Genomic DNA, 15,549 nt, shown 5'->3' with positions numbered 1-15,549 from the left:
AAGGGACAAAGTCAGACATGGCTTTACCCAAGGCAAGTCTTGCTTCACAAATCTGCTTCACTTTTTTAAAGGGGTTAATAAACATGTAGATAAAGGTGAATTGGTAGATATAGTGTATTTGGATTTTCAGAAGACATTTGACAAAGTTCCGCATGAGAGGCTTCTAGGAAATGTAAAAAGTCATGGGATAGGTGGCGATGTCCTTTCGTGGATTACAAACTGGTTAAAAGACAGGAAACACAGAGTAGGATTAAATGGTACTTCGCCTTAATTTATAATTTTAAAACAGTTACAATTATGTTCCTTTTATTATATTTATCAAGTTGTTTGTTCCTCTCTCTCCTTCTGCCCTATTCTTTCTTGCTGCTCTTCCCCTGCCCACCTCTCACCTTTTTCTTGCCTGCTCCCCTTCTCCCCTACCCTTGTTCATTGTATTTTCTACCTGCTTCAGTTTTTTGTAAACCGGCATGATATGCCCTATGAATGTCGGTATATTAAAAGTTAAATAAATAAATAAATAAATGGACAATTTTCTCAGTGGACGGGGCTGGGTAGTGAAGTGCCTCAGGGATCTGTACTAGGACCTGTGCTTTTCAATATATTTATAAATGATCTGGAAAGGAATACGACGAGTGAGGTAATCAAATTTGCAGATGACAAAAAATAATTCAGAGTAGTTAAATCACAAGCGGATTGTGATAAATTGCAGGAGGACCTTGTGAGACTGGAAAATTGGGCATCCAAATGGCAGATGAAATTTCATGTGGATAAGTACAAGGTGATGCATATAGGGAAAAATAACCTATGCTATAGTTACACGATGTTAGGTTCCATATTAGGAGCTACCACCCAGGAAAGAGATCTAGGCATCATAGTGGATAATATATTGAAATTGTCGGCACAGCAGTCAAAAAAGCAAACAGGATGTTAGGAATTATTAGGAAAGTAATAGTGAATAAAACGGAAAATGTCCCAATGCCTCTGTATCGCTCCATGGTGAGATCATACCTTTAATATTGTGTACAATTCTGTTTTCCGCATGTTAAAAAAGATATAGTTGCGATGGAGAAGGTACAGAGAAGGACGACCAAAATGATAAAGGGAATGAAATAGCTCCCCTATGAGGAAAGACTAAAGAGGTTAGGGCTGTTCAGCTTCGAGAAGAGACGGCTGAGGGGAGAATATGTTAGAGGTGTTTAAAATCATGAGAGGTCTAGAATGGATAAATGTGAATCAGTTATTTACTCTTTCAGATAATAGAAGGAGTAGGGGGCACTCCATGAAGTTAGCATGTAGCACATTTAAAACTAATCAGAGAAAGTTCTTTTTTACTCAACGCACAATTAAACTCTGGAATTTGTTGCAAGGGGACATGGTTAGTGCAGTTAGAGTAGCTGGGTTTAAAAAAGGTTTGGATAAGTTCTTGGAGTAGAAGTCCATTACCTGCTATTAATCAAGTTGACTTAGAAAATAGCCACTGATATCACTAGCATCAGTAGCATGGGATAGATTTAGTTTTTGGGTACTTGCCAGGAATTTATAGCCTGGATTGGCCACTGTTGGAAACAGGATGCTGGGCTTGATGGACCCTTGGTCTGACCCAGTATGACATGTTCTTATGTTCTTATGTTCTTAGGTTGCATCAATCACACCACAGTCACAAGGGTCCACTTTCTCCGTTGATGTTACATCACTTTTCTGTATGAGCGGTTTTTGTTTGTATTTAAAATTTTTTGAAATTAGTTTTAAAAAAATTGGTAGTGGAAGCTGGAGGTGGAGTTTGGTTGGACTTTCCCCACCCAATCAGAAAGGCTTGCCACTGCCCCAAAGGTTTAGTGTTGGGAGTCAGGAGGAGACAGTTCTGGAGGAGTAAAGATTCTCTAGTCTATAGTATGAGTTTAGGGGTAATGGAGAAAAATTTAGTGAAATAGTTAATTAAAAGGGATGGGAAGACATAGTAATATTATAGATGAACCTAATTTTTGTACAGGGAAGGAACAAATCACTAGGGATGTGAATCGTTTTTTGACGATTTAAAATATCGTCCGATATATTTTAAATCGTCAAAAAATTGTTAGGGCCACGATACAATACCAATTCCCCCGATTTATCGTTAAAAAATCGTAAATCGAGGGAAGGGGGAGGGCAGAAAAACCGGCACACTAAAACCCCCTAAAACCCACCCCCGACCCTTTAAATTAAATCCCCCACCCTCCCGAATCCCCCCCCAATGCTTTAAATTACCTGGGGATCCGGCGGTGGTCCAGAACGGCGGCGGTCCGGAACGGCCCCCTCAATAGAATCGTGTTGTCTTCAGCCGGCGCCATTTTTCAAAATGGCCGCCGCAAAATGGCGGCGGCCATAGACAAAAACGATTCGACACAGGAGGTCGTTCCGGACCCCCGCTGGACTTTTGGCAAGTCTTGTGGGGGTCAGGAGGCCCCCCCAAGCTGGCCAAAATTTTCCTGGGAGTCCAGCGGGGTTCCGGGAGCGATTTCTTGCCGCGAATCGTTTTCGTACGGAAAATGGCGCCGGCAGGAGATCGACTGCAGGAGGTCGTTCAGCAGCGGTCCGGAACCCCCGCTGAACGACCTCCTGCAGTTGATCTCCTGCCGGCGCCATTTTCCATACGAAAACGATTCGCGGCAAGAAATCGCTCCCGGAACCCCGCTGGACTCCCAGGAAAATTTTGGCCAGCTTGGGGGGGCCTCCTGACCCCCACAAGACTTGCCAAAAGTCCAGCGGGGGTCCGTAACGACCTCCTGCGTCGAATCGTTTTTGTCTATGGCTGCCGCCATTTTGCGGCGGCCATTTTGAAAAATGGCGCCGGCTGAAGACAACACGATTCTATTGAGGGGGCCGTTCCGGACCGCCGCCGTTCTGGACCACCACCGGATCCCCAGGTAATTTAAAGCATTGGGGGGGGGGTTCGGGAGGGTGGGGGATTTAATTTAAAGGGTCGGGGTGGGTTTTAGGGGGGTTTAGTGTGCCGGCTCACGATTTTAACGATTTTTCACGATAGTTTACACACCCAAACGGCAACAATACGATTCCCTCCCCCTCCCAGCCGAAATCGATCGTTAAGACGATCGAGGACACGATTCACATCTCTACAAATCACAACTGTTTGTGAACGAGGTGGCTGGACAATGAGTAATCAGTTGACTGGAGGTGGTAGTACATGGTAAATGGAAATTATTTCAACTCCATAGAAATGAGGGTAATTCCAGCTGCAACAGAGCAATGATCAAGATGCACACTCTGTCATTTTCCATTGTAAAATGTCAATTCAGCTGACATGACTAATTTGGAGCTCAATTCCCACAGGTACCAGCATGACGGCTCGGAGGTTCTTCGTGATGATATCTTCTGTGCAGCCACAGATGGTGTTAATTCTGTGGAGTTCACCCTAACAGTCAAGGTCAGCACTGTTTCAAATCACAACTTATGAGTAGCACATAAAGTAGAAATATAAAACAGCATGTGCTTTCTGACAGCTGTAGCATTTCTTTGGAAGAATCATCCTAGTGGACCCTTTCTGCCTGTTGAGTTCTGACTTTGGTCACTACACTCCACAAGTTAGCAAATGTGATGGACAGCTGCATCTCCTTTGATCTTTTTTATGTATCCTTGTCCACAGGAAAAATGTATCCATGTTAGAATAATTAAAGAGACCGACCTGATAGCTCAGGAGCGGTAGTTACATGCCATGTAGGAAAGGGCCACCCTGCTGCCTTGTGGTTTGATTGCCAGCTCAGGTATTTCACGCCTTGGTTTCAGGAATAGCTGGGGACGTTGCAGAGGCAGCATTCATAGTTCCTAGGGGGAGAGGGTCCCACTCATCACTTAACAGTGACCCCTGGTGGTCGGATTCAGGGCTCATGATTACACAGTTCCGGAAGGAGCCCTGGCACATGACCCCCAGCCGGGAACTGTTGCAGCAGTGACTCAACTAAAGTGAGTTGAAAGGGGATACAAAACAGGGGGGAAATTCCTAGGTAGTTGCAAATGAAGGATCATGACTTCAGATCTCAGTTGTGGTTCCAGTTGAGATGGAAATCCAAAAGAACAGGAGGGATCTGCCAGATCAAGGAGAAAATAATATAAAAATTGGGACCAATGTTGTTTACTGCTATTGGGGTAGACTGGGTTCTGATTTTCAGCCCCTGCCCTGATCCTTGGACCAGCAGCGCACTGAGATCCTGCAACTGTTGCTGGTCAGAATTTAAATGTAATCTCATAGTCATAGGTAGTCAGGCATATATGTAGAGAAAAAAAGAATAATTATCCTACAAAAAATAAGACTTGAAGGTGAAAACTAGCAAGGAAAATAAATTCCAACTCATTCTGCGTAACATCATAGTAATTGACAGCAGTTGGCCCAACCAATATGTCCAGTTGTCTTCCTCTTTGTTTCTCCACCTGAGTTCATTCTAAGAAGATATTAGGCACTTTGAGGGTAATTTTGTAGCATCATACATAACTTAGCCCGCAAACAAGTGCATAAATTACACCAATTTTCAAAGCAGACGCTTGCATAAGTCTCCTTTTAAAGTTATCACTCTAAATCTGCTGCACAAGTCACACGTGTTAAAAGCGCGCTGACTTTTTCCTTGAAAATGTATGCACACAGGTGGTAATTTTAAAAGGAGTTACACGTGTAAATGTAACTTACTATCGTAGCAATTCTAAAATGCCATTTATGCACGTTAAGTGCAATATCCTATGGACAATTCAATGGCATATATTGTAGCAATTTTCAAAAGCCCTCTTACATAGGCATAGTGCATTTACACATGTAAAATCCAATTTTAAACATGTAAATGCTTTTAAAAATCAACCTCCATAATTTTTAAAATGCCAATGTGTGCATGCAAGTCCAAACCCCTTCCTAATTCTATCCCTAGGAGCACCTTTGCTCAGTCTAGGTAAACCTGCACGCGAACAAGACATAGGCATGTACGTTTACCTGCATACCTAGTGATAAGGACAGACTTCCTTATCACTAGGTATCCCTTTAATTATGGACACTGTACCAAGTACAACTTTTAAGAACCTGCAACAGGACAACTATCTTTGAGTTCAAAATTCACTTTATCTCATATATATATCTGGCTTTGGTTAATATTTATTTCTACGTTAAATAGTTATACTGCTTATATTAAATAATATAATTTATTTATTTATTACCAGTTAAACTATTATTTTAAGTTATCATTATGTTAAATTGTCTACCAGTTATACTGTTCCATATGTTCTACAGTTCCATGTAAAGCTCCGCTCTCTGTTGAGCAGTTCTTTGTTCTATGTAAACCGGAGTGATTTGTAGTCCCTACAAGAACTTCGGTATATAAAAAATTAAAAATAAATAAATAAATAATAAATAAATATTGGATGTGCAATTTTGTTAAAAGACCTTTTTTGCATAAACAACATTCTTTACGGAAATACCTTTGAAAATTACTCTCTTCAAGTATATGACCCAGATTTTCACTGATCACTTTTCATGAATTACTTTTACTATTCTTTTGGGATTCTTCCATATGTAGAGGCTTTTGTTTTGTATTCCAGCAGTACTGGGTTTTTCTGATTTGTACTCTCTTCTTTCTTTAAGTAGTGCATGTTTTATATGCCTTGTCATGGCTAGGTAATGTGTGAATGTTTCTTTAATGACAGGGTTTGGTATTTGCTTTTCTTAGGTACTACCCATAAATGATGAGCCCCCCATCCTGAAGGCTGACCTTCTTCCAAACCTACATTGTCCAGAAGGAGAGAAAGCTGTCATTACGTCTCAGTACCTTTATGCCACTGATGCGGACAGTGATGACTCAAAGCTGCTGTTCATTATCATTCGACAGCCTTATTATGGGATGGTACAGAAAGGGGGCACCATGGTGGATCGATTCTCCCAAGCAGATGTTGTTTCAGGCATCGTGACATACCAGCACACTAGTATGTGAGGCAAGGTCAAGGATGGGTTTGACTCTCACAGGGTTCATTGGTGTGGGTGGCTAGTTGGATCACACCAGAGTAAATCCAGATAAGCTGATACCTTGTTTCTGAATAGCACTAAGGAATATATTTACCATCATCAAAATACATAATGAATACAATTTTTATTTTAATGGAGCCATCCATGTACAAGGGGCTATACAAGATTTGCTGGCAGACGTTATCCTACAACATTACTTATTGAATGATTAACCCCTCCACTTTTTCTGGCACTTAAGTCACCCTGTCCTCTATTAAAAATAAAGCTTCTTTTTTACCTAACAGATACATGGTGGAATGAGAAGTATGAGACAATTCTTCTAGTATTATCCTCAGCACAGTTTTTTCTTTGCCTTTTAGAAAAGGACAGATTAATTTTATATAAGCACTGAAAATACAGCCATTGGTGGGGTGCGATGTTGCAGCAAGGCAACTTTGTCATGTTGTGAGACTACATAACCTTGCACTTGCCTTCACCGAATGCCAACCACATGTGTGGTTCACTATGTTTATTTCTAGGGTGATCCCCTCCTATAAGGCATGTGACTACTACCCAAAGTTAAACTGGTCTGCGCACGGGACTCAAATCACGTTGAAACATTTCCAGCAGAAAGATATTCCTCAACTGTGGTGAATAAAATAAATCACACCCTCTGTTTAAAAACAGTTCAGTTCCGAGGCTCTTAATAACTCTGAAGATGCAAATAAAGTCCCTTTGAGGTGGGATCTCGGGACGGCCTCTGTCCTGAACCATGGAATACATTATCAGACTAAACACAGCATTGATGACATTCATTATCCCTTTCCCGACATACAGAGTCACTGTCCTTGTATCACCAACATATGGGAAGGATGAAGCCCAGTGAGCATGCTCCTGCCATGAGGTCAGCTCAGACTAGGGCAAGATGAAAACACTTGCCAATATCTCAACCACTATGAGGTCCATAATCAGTAGGCCGGTGCGTGGACAAGTTATCCGGCTAAAGGTAGCCGGATAACTTGTCCCATATTGGCATCCTGCTGAATATAACCGCCAAACGTTATCTGGCTTCATGTAACTGGATAACTAAAAACCCTCACCAACTATGTTTATGCTTCCAGCGGATTTGTGACAGTAGCTGGAGTGCCGGGAGTGAGTTAAGTTTGTATTCTGCTTCCGGCAGGGATTTGTATGTTTACGGGGATGGTGGGAGGGGTGTAGTATGGCATCTAAAGCTGCAGGGGGCTGGGGGAGTGGGTAGGAGGGTCTAGCGGCAGCAGCAAATTATAAAATCAGGGAAGGTGTGGAAAGTTGCCAGCAGCAGACTCCAGAACATTTTTAATATTTAGAGGTGATGGGGATGGGGATAGGGGGTGCACAGTCCAATGGGACCATCTATGAAATTTTGGGGGAAGGGGAAGAGGAAGTTGAGTTGCAGGCCCCTTTACTTCTTTTTTTTTTTTTTATTTGACATTGTTACTTAACAGGATATCCTTCCCACACCTTTGAAAAAAGCCTCAGTTTGCCCCCTTTAAAAAAAAAAAAATGAAACTAGATCCTAACTATCCAAGTCACTATTGTCCTATCTCCTCCATATGTTTTATGGCTAAAGCCATTGAATCTGCCCTCATTAAATAACTGCATGGTTTCTTTGAAAAGTGTAATATCTTGGACGTATTCCAGTTCGGTTTCCGTCCATCAATGGAAGACCAAAGTGATAGTAACTGATTATAAAAAGAGGTTAGAACACCAGGAGTTAAAAGGAAGGTCCAAGCAGAACTAATGGAACCTACCTCTTTGGAACTCCTGCACGTGCATGTAATGTTTAGATGGAGCCCAAAAAAAAAGATGCCCCTGGCAGATTATCAGGGCTGGGACTGGAGTGTGCAAGGGAGAAGTTGCCCCCAGGCCTCAGAACTAAGGGGACATCAGCAGCAGGACTGCTTTTACCTAGGAGCATCGCAGGAGTCCCCTTTGTTGAGCAAACAGGGCCATGCCCAATGACTCTATTAACCAGTCAAGCAATAAAACAAACTTCTGCTGCCTGCTCCAGCCCCCTCCGCTCCCAAGCAGCAAGCAAGGAACAAGAGGCGGGGAGAGTGGGTGAGCCTGGGGCAGACAAAGCACAGAGCAAAGCAAAGATCCTTTTGCTTCCTTATCTACCCCTCTTTCTCCATTTTTCCCCTCCTGTCTGCAGGGAACAGGAAGGGAGGGAAGGGAGATGAAACTGGAGTGGATGGCAAAACAAAGAAGAATCCAGTTTTTACCTGCATATTTCTATTTCTAATTTGTGATCTCTTATTCTGTATTTGATGAGGTCTGCGTTTTGTGTTTGTGACTGAGGTGATGTATTCTGCTAGTGTGTAGGGTCTTTGCAAGAAGCTGTAGCTTGTTCTGTTTTCCCAACAGCAGGTGTATCGGTATTTTAGGGCTTGATGGAAAATTTGCAATGTTGTCTATTCATACAGGGTTGTTGCTGTTTGAGTTCTGGGAGTTTTGCTCTGGCAGGTTTGCTGTACAGGTTCTGAGTGACATTTTTTGCATGGCTTTGTTTTACAAAAATTCCTGGTAATGGAAGGACTTTATATCATTGTTTCAGAAGAGACAACATAATTAGAAGTTTTTTTTCTAATGCATGTAGTAAAGGGAAATATCCCAGGTCAGCCCAACCAGCCATTTCAGTCATTACCTTTAACCAATGTATATGAATTTGTTTTAACTGATAAACTTAGGCATTTCTTTGAGTGGAGGGATTTGCAGTCTATCCTCAAAAATCATCAGTAACGCATTCATCAGGCATTGTGACATGATTTCCGAACCATATCTGTCTTATGAACAGTATGTGCATTCATTCAAATCAAAGTGTAATATTTGAAAGCATGATGCCTAGTTATGTGATTTCATAGGATTGGTCGGGGAAGGCTGGATCTGGGGTGAGCGATGGGAGAGAGAAGGAGGAAGATGCAAGGGTTTGGAGTGGAATGGGGAGAAAAAGGAGGGACTGCAGGGAAAAGAGTGAGGATGAAGAGAAAGAGAGATGCCGGGCAAGGGGTGGGGGATGAGAAAGAGAGGAATGGTGAGCAGGAGGAGGAGGGAGGTGGTGAGGGTATGTTATAGGAGCCTCCCCCCATCAGTGCCTTTGCTGCCACAGGAAAGAGTGTGCCGTACTGGAGCAGCCACTTGGAAGCCAAGTGTGTGGGGGGGAGGGGAGGGGGAGAATGTAAATCTGAATATTTGTCCTGGGCACAGATAAAGCTGGCCCCGGCACTGCAGAATATCCTTGAACTCCCCTAGCCTAGAATAAAAATTTGGTGAGAATTAGACACTAAACCCCAAAATTACTAGGAGCACACACACCGCAATCTGATGCCTAATTTTCTTCCTTTGGAAAGTAAAATAAAAAAACACTTAAGCATTGTCAAAGAAATATTTTTGCAGTTTTTGCTGCTGCTGTTACTATTACAGACTTATAGCTTGGATCTTGAAGTTGATTGATTATTGCCTCAAGCTGCCTTATAATGTGACATCTGCAGGAGCTGCACAAGGAGTCTATCATAGTGTGCTCAATTCAAATAGTTTGCATGGCTAATATGCCTCCATTTTGAGAATTTTTATTTATTTATTTCAAAACTTTTCTATACCGTTGCCAAGTTAAATACCGTCGCAACGGTTTACATGTAGGCACATATTTAATGTAGGTAAAAGTGTACTATAGTACATTCTAACAGGTGCCGTCAAAGGTTCGGTTACAATATATCATTAAACATAGACATTAGTGAAGTAGTTCATGACCAATTGTACCAAGGTACTTACACTGGTAGTTTTATTACACATAGTATTATAGTTATGCTTATTGTGGTGTAGAGTTCATGGACTAATCTACTGTAAAGTCCTAAGTACTGTGTGTCAGTGCCTTTCTGTCTTTTTCTGCAGAATTTCTCTCTATTCTCCCGTTTCTTTGTAAAATGCTTGTTTAAAAAGCCATGTTTTTAAACTTTTCTTAAATGTCTTGAGATCACTTTGTAGCCTGATCTCTGGAGGTATTGTGTTCCAGATTATGGGTCCTGCTAGTGACAGGGCTCTTTCTCTCACTTGGGTCAGCCTTGCTGTTTTAACTGATGGAATGGTTAGGAGTGCTTTATTTGCTGATCAGAGGTTTCTGTGTGGAGTGTGTATCCGTAATGCTGTGTTTAGCCAATCTGCTTTCTCATCATAAATTAGTTTGTGAATGATACATAGGGTTTTGTATTTAATTATGTGTTCAATTGGTAGCCAATGTAACTTTGCTAGGGTTTCGGTTATATGGTCCCTTCTTCTTTTTCCGGTTAGTATTCTAGCTGCTGTGTTCTGAAGTATTTGCAGTGGTCGTAATGTCGTATTAGGTAGTCCTAGCATAAGGGCATTGCAGTAGTCTGTGCTGGAGAAAATTAGTGTCTGTAGTATTGTTCGGAAGTCCTTTTGAGTTAGTAGTGGTTTAAGTTTTCTGAGTACCATGAGTTTTGCATAACCTTCCTTTACTTTTAGTGATATGTGTTGTTTCATATGCTGCAAAAAACCAAAGATGCTCAGTTTCATTGGCCCAAGCGCCCTTTCCCTGTGAGGAGCATTCTAGTAGGTGCCTACATCTTGGCCTTGTAAAATATTTGATTTGGTCTCAGCATGTTTTCACATACGGTGTTGGATCTCAGCAGTCATTACTATTTTCCAGGTGGGGAGATCGGTCTGAGGCCTTGCTTTGACACCATCACTCTTATTGTCTCTGATGGAGAAGCCAGCACAGGGATGCATGCCTGTTGCGATGAGGAACCCCTCCCTCCTCCGGTGCCACGCCATGGCTCCTTTCCCACGTATGACATTAACATCACCGTCTTTCCAGTGGACAATCAGCCACCATCTGTTACAACTGGTAAAGGAAAAAAGCCCTTTTATATTTTCCTTTTGTAATAAAGCAGTGTTAGATATTAAAGGTGAACAAACACGCTGTAGCAATGTTATGCATTTGTGGCTTAGCTTTTCATAGTTATACTCATTTTATCAGTTCGAGGTAAGGATGTTCTTACGGCATGGTATTGTTTCTTAGTGTATAATCTGTGCAGTTCTTTGTCCATCATCTTTAGCTCATTTTTGCAGTGACATAATGAAGACAGTATAACTCCTGAAAGCTAGTCCAATAAAAAGATTATCTCCTGCCCTACAATTTGTTCTGATGAGTTATTACATAGTGTGAGAAAGTGTAGACACAGAGAGAGAAAAACTACATAGAAATAAAACATTAAAAAAAAATAGAAAAATATTAACTTTGCTCAGGTAAAAAAAAAAAAGGTGATTTAAAGAAAAAGCCTTTAATATATAGTACATTTTAAAGCTGGCTGCATAGAAGTTCTATTGTGGAGAAGACTCCTTAACACAATTTTGCCCAATTCTGCCACAATGAGAAAAAAAATGAACTATGGCCCAATCCCCGGGGCAATTTTGCAGAAGAAGCTCCAAAGGGTTGGAACGACTGATGCTGAAACTGTGCAATACACCTAGGGGAGCACATCCTAAACAGGTAAAGCAGCCTTAAAGTGCTGGAACCAGGCAGGGAGAAGCAGGAAAAGCTGTACAACTCTTTGGGGGACAAGAAGCATCAGGCACAGGAGATTATATGGAATTTTCGCCAATGGGACTGCCAGAGCTAAAGATCAGAGAAGCAAAATGTTTGACACATGGAACTCTAAACAGAAGTAAGTACAGCCTTGACCTAAATTTGGAGGCTCTAGGGATCTCTTTATTTGTGCTCTGTCTTTGCTGTTTAACCTCTGCCATTATTCTTATGGGTAGGCGGCTCTGCGGCACAGGATAGCACTTCATTGTCTATTCCTGTAAGTGAGCGTATGAGAAGCATTAACCTTTGGACGGGTTATAGTCCTAGGTTTATAGGTCTGAGTTTCTGAGTGGGGGGATAGATTGCAAGCTTCAGGTAGAGATGCAGCTTTGCTCTTACCATGGATGCTGGCGAGAAGCAGGACTGTTCCCAGGCACTAACGCCGTGCTTCTCATTAAAAGCACTACCAGGAAGCACGGACACAACTGATTACCAGAACAGTTTCCCTCTAGCAGAAATCTGGAGGTAATGGACTCAGGACTACCAGCCAGTAATGCCTGTATTATCAATGGGGGTCAATTGGAAGTAATTTTCTGTGTCTTCCTGGAGATAAGAGAAATCGAATTGTTTTGTTTGCTGCTAGCAAGGTTCGGGTTCTGTGTGTCTAAGGCTGGCTGTTAGTATTTCCGCAGTTAGGATTCTGTGACTCATTCTGTTTTGTTTTGGGGTTTTTTTTATTATTTCTGTTACCCCAGAAGTAAATAAAAGTTTGAAAGTTGGAAGCATAAAGTCCTCGTGTGAGACTTTCCTTTGTAGGGCCCCCAGGGTTGTGGGTTCAATCAAGGGAAGGTCTGACGAGGAGAGTACGAGGTCCACTAGGGAGTCAGTAAAATGGTCACAGAGGTGAAAAAGAGGGACTTTTTTTTTCCTTTTCCCTGTCCTGCAGAGAAATACACACTACTTTCCTCTCCAGTCCAACATCTTACCCAGTCCTATGATGAACCCACTCACCAGTGCTAAAGGAGGAAAGAATCCCCATCAGCAAATGCTTTTATTTTATGTGCCTCTAATACGGGATACATAAATTAAATAAAAAGTAACATATTGAATGTTCTTCCCAATATTATACCTCTTGGTCGCAGATTGCCTCAACGGTCCCACCGAGGATAATCAGGGAACAGTTTATAGGGTATGGGCTCGGTGTTTGTGTTGTTTGAAGGAGACAGGAATGCCGAAGATCTTATGAAAATGAGGCATTTAGGAATCAGCAAATAATAGTTATTTAATATATATTATTAGTTATTTTTCTTCCAACACTCCAAGTGTTGTTTGTAATTGGACAGTAACATGGTAGCATTAAATCCGTGTAATGATTTTGTTAAAATGATCGTATGTTAGGTAAAAAGGAAAAGCTCCTAAATTCCAGAATGTATAAAGACAAATTATCCTTTTTTTTTTTCCCCTGCAGGTGCTATGTGTTTTGTGAATGAGGGCTCCTCGGCTCCTATTACTGGTGACCATTTAGCTGCCTCCGATCCTGATACTCACGTGGACAACCTAGAGTTTGTCTTGGTTTCACCCCCCCAGTTTGGTTACATTGAGAATACGCTGCCATCCCCGGGGTTTGAAAAGAGCAATATGGGTATCAGCATAGGTACGTATGTACAGGACTACTGGGAAGAACAGATAGAAAGGGAAGAGAGCCATGATAAATGCTTTCTTATACCTTTACACCATGTTCTCACCAATTCTCATGTGCGAAGTTATTGCGCCCTGTTTTATGTCACTGATTTCTCTGTTCCCCCTGTTCGATGTAAACCGGCATGGTGTCCCTGACGAATGTCGGTAAAGAAAAGCCTTAAATAAATAAATAAATAAATAAATAAATAAATCAATGGGCCAGGAAAATCACTTGATGAGTTTTTCCAGCTTCCCCAGTTACGACGATGTCTGGTTTATAACAGCATTAGAGACTAGAAGAAAACCTTTTTTACTTTTTTATGCAGATAGCAGTAAGATCTTTAACGGAGTGGAAGCCCCAGAGGGAGTAGATAGACAGAGGAAGATCCAAGACATATCAAGGAGAAGATGTGTTAGGGGGGGGGGGCCTTTGCCAGTTAACTTTTAATGCAGCGAAATGCAGAATTATGCATTTGGTGTGCGGAAATCCGAGGGAGCAGCACGCGATAAGGGCTTGGAAACTAATGTCCTCCAATCGGGAGAAAGACCATGAAGGGATCATATCTGATGATCTCAAGGTAGTGAAACAGTGCAACAAGGCGGTGTCCAGAGTCAGAGGGATGCTAGCGTGCACAACAGCTGCGCCTCTGAAAGCATCTAGATAGACAGAGAAGAAGCAGTCCAGGAAAATACTGCTAACACGTTGCAGGGCCTGCACCAAAATCTCCATGACATGAGATGACACAAAGATTTAAATATGTGTGCCCTAGAACAGAAGAGAGATAGAGAGACATTCAAATACTTAAATGATATGAATAATGCAAAGCAGCAAGCATGTTTCAGTAGCAAAGTAGTCCCAGAACAAGAGGAGATTGATGCAGCACCCTGTGAGAGAAGAGATCCGGATTCAAGTTTGTGCAAGTTTGTATTTTTTCCATCTTTGGGGAAAGGGAGAATTGTTCTGCCCCCTCCTTTTCCCCCCTGAACTGGAGAATTTTGGTGGTGGCTTCCAGCATAGACCTTTCCTCCTGGGGGGGCCTGCTTCTGTCTTTTCAAGAGGAATCATCAAAGAAGAAACATCAAGAGACACCCCCCCCCCCAACCATATATCAATAAATACACTTGAACCTGGACAGGCAGTAGTCGAATCAGTTGATGCTTCCAATAGTGCCAAGGTTTAGTAAAAAGCCTGCTTAAACAGCCATGTTTATAATAAGGATTTGAAAGTTTTTAAACTGCTAAATAAATGCAGTTCAACTGGAACAGTGTTCATCTTTAAGTGCATGAAAAAACAGGCCCCAGAATATGTCTTACTACTTCTTCTCCCTTATACCCCATGAGAGAACTCAGATCCTCCCAACTGGCTCTACTTTCCTCCCCACTTCTAGCTCCAGCCAGTCTATCCTGCATCAGACTTTGGGCCTTCAGCTGTTATGCATCAAAGATCTGGAATGTGCTTCTATTAAACATAAGCTTGGATCCCAGCTACCTTCCCTTTAGGTTAAAATGCCAAAGCATGGCTTTTTAGCCAAGCATTCCCCGAAGAAACTTCCTGACCCAAAACCTAGTTATCACAGAGCTATTCCTATTTCTTGAGTATCAATGAAGAACCTAACTACAAATCTGTCTTAAATGTATAGATATCCAACCATTATTGATTGTTGATTTAATGCTATTGTAATCTGCTTTAATATTTATTGTAATCCGCTTTCAGACCGCTCATGGCAAAAAAGCAGAATATCAAATGCCAATAAATAAAAATTAGTATAATAAATAAATGCTTCAGAGGAACTGAATCCATTCAGTGTGTGTCTGGAAGATAAGCTAGAGGAAATTGATAAACTAAATATTAATAAATCAGCAGGATCTGCTACTGGTAATCTGTAATCATTCAAATATGACTCTATACCTAAGGACTGGAGGGCAGCAAATATATCACCAATTTTCAGAAAAGGATTCAAGTGGACAAGTAACTATACTGATGAGCCTGACATTGGTGCTGGATAAAATGGTATAAGCTATTGTTAAGACGCTGCATCTCAAAAAAGATATAGTTGTGATGGAGAAAGTACAGAGAAGGGTGACCAAAATGATAAAGGGAAAGGCTAAAGAGATTAGGACTTTTCAGCTTGGAGAAGAGATGGCTGAGGGGGAATATGATAGAGGTGTTTAAAATCATGAGTGGTCTAGAATGGGTTAATGTGAATCAGTTATTTACTCTTTCGGATAATAGAAAGACTAGGGGGCACTCCATAAACTTAGCATGTAGCACATTTAAAACTAATCGGAGAAAGTTCTTTTTCATTCAACT

The 15,549-nt window shown here is 41.5% G+C and overlaps 1 protein-coding gene across 2 annotated transcripts in view; it reads left to right on the top strand.

The window, feature by feature from the left end:
• Positions 1-15,549, top strand: part of FREM1 (FRAS1 related extracellular matrix 1) — a 303,886-nt gene that overhangs the window by 99,051 nt on the left and 189,286 nt on the right. For both annotated transcript variants that reach the window (XM_029605792.1, XM_029605799.1), the window contains exons 14-17: positions 3,328-3,421; positions 5,700-5,952; positions 10,680-10,877; positions 13,027-13,212. In XM_029605792.1, the coding sequence (XP_029461652.1) occupies positions 3,328-3,421; positions 5,700-5,952; positions 10,680-10,877; positions 13,027-13,212 (731 nt within the window). The remainder of the gene's footprint in view (positions 1-3,327; positions 3,422-5,699; positions 5,953-10,679; positions 10,878-13,026; positions 13,213-15,549) is intronic.

Source organism: Rhinatrema bivittatum, chromosome 1 (assembly GCF_901001135.1).
Source record: "Rhinatrema bivittatum chromosome 1, aRhiBiv1.1, whole genome shotgun sequence".
In the NCBI taxonomy this organism is placed as follows: Eukaryota; Metazoa; Chordata; class Amphibia; order Gymnophiona; family Rhinatrematidae; genus Rhinatrema; species Rhinatrema bivittatum.
The sequence above is the reverse complement of the archived record's forward strand: the minus strand, read 5'-3'. Positions and strand labels throughout refer to the sequence as shown.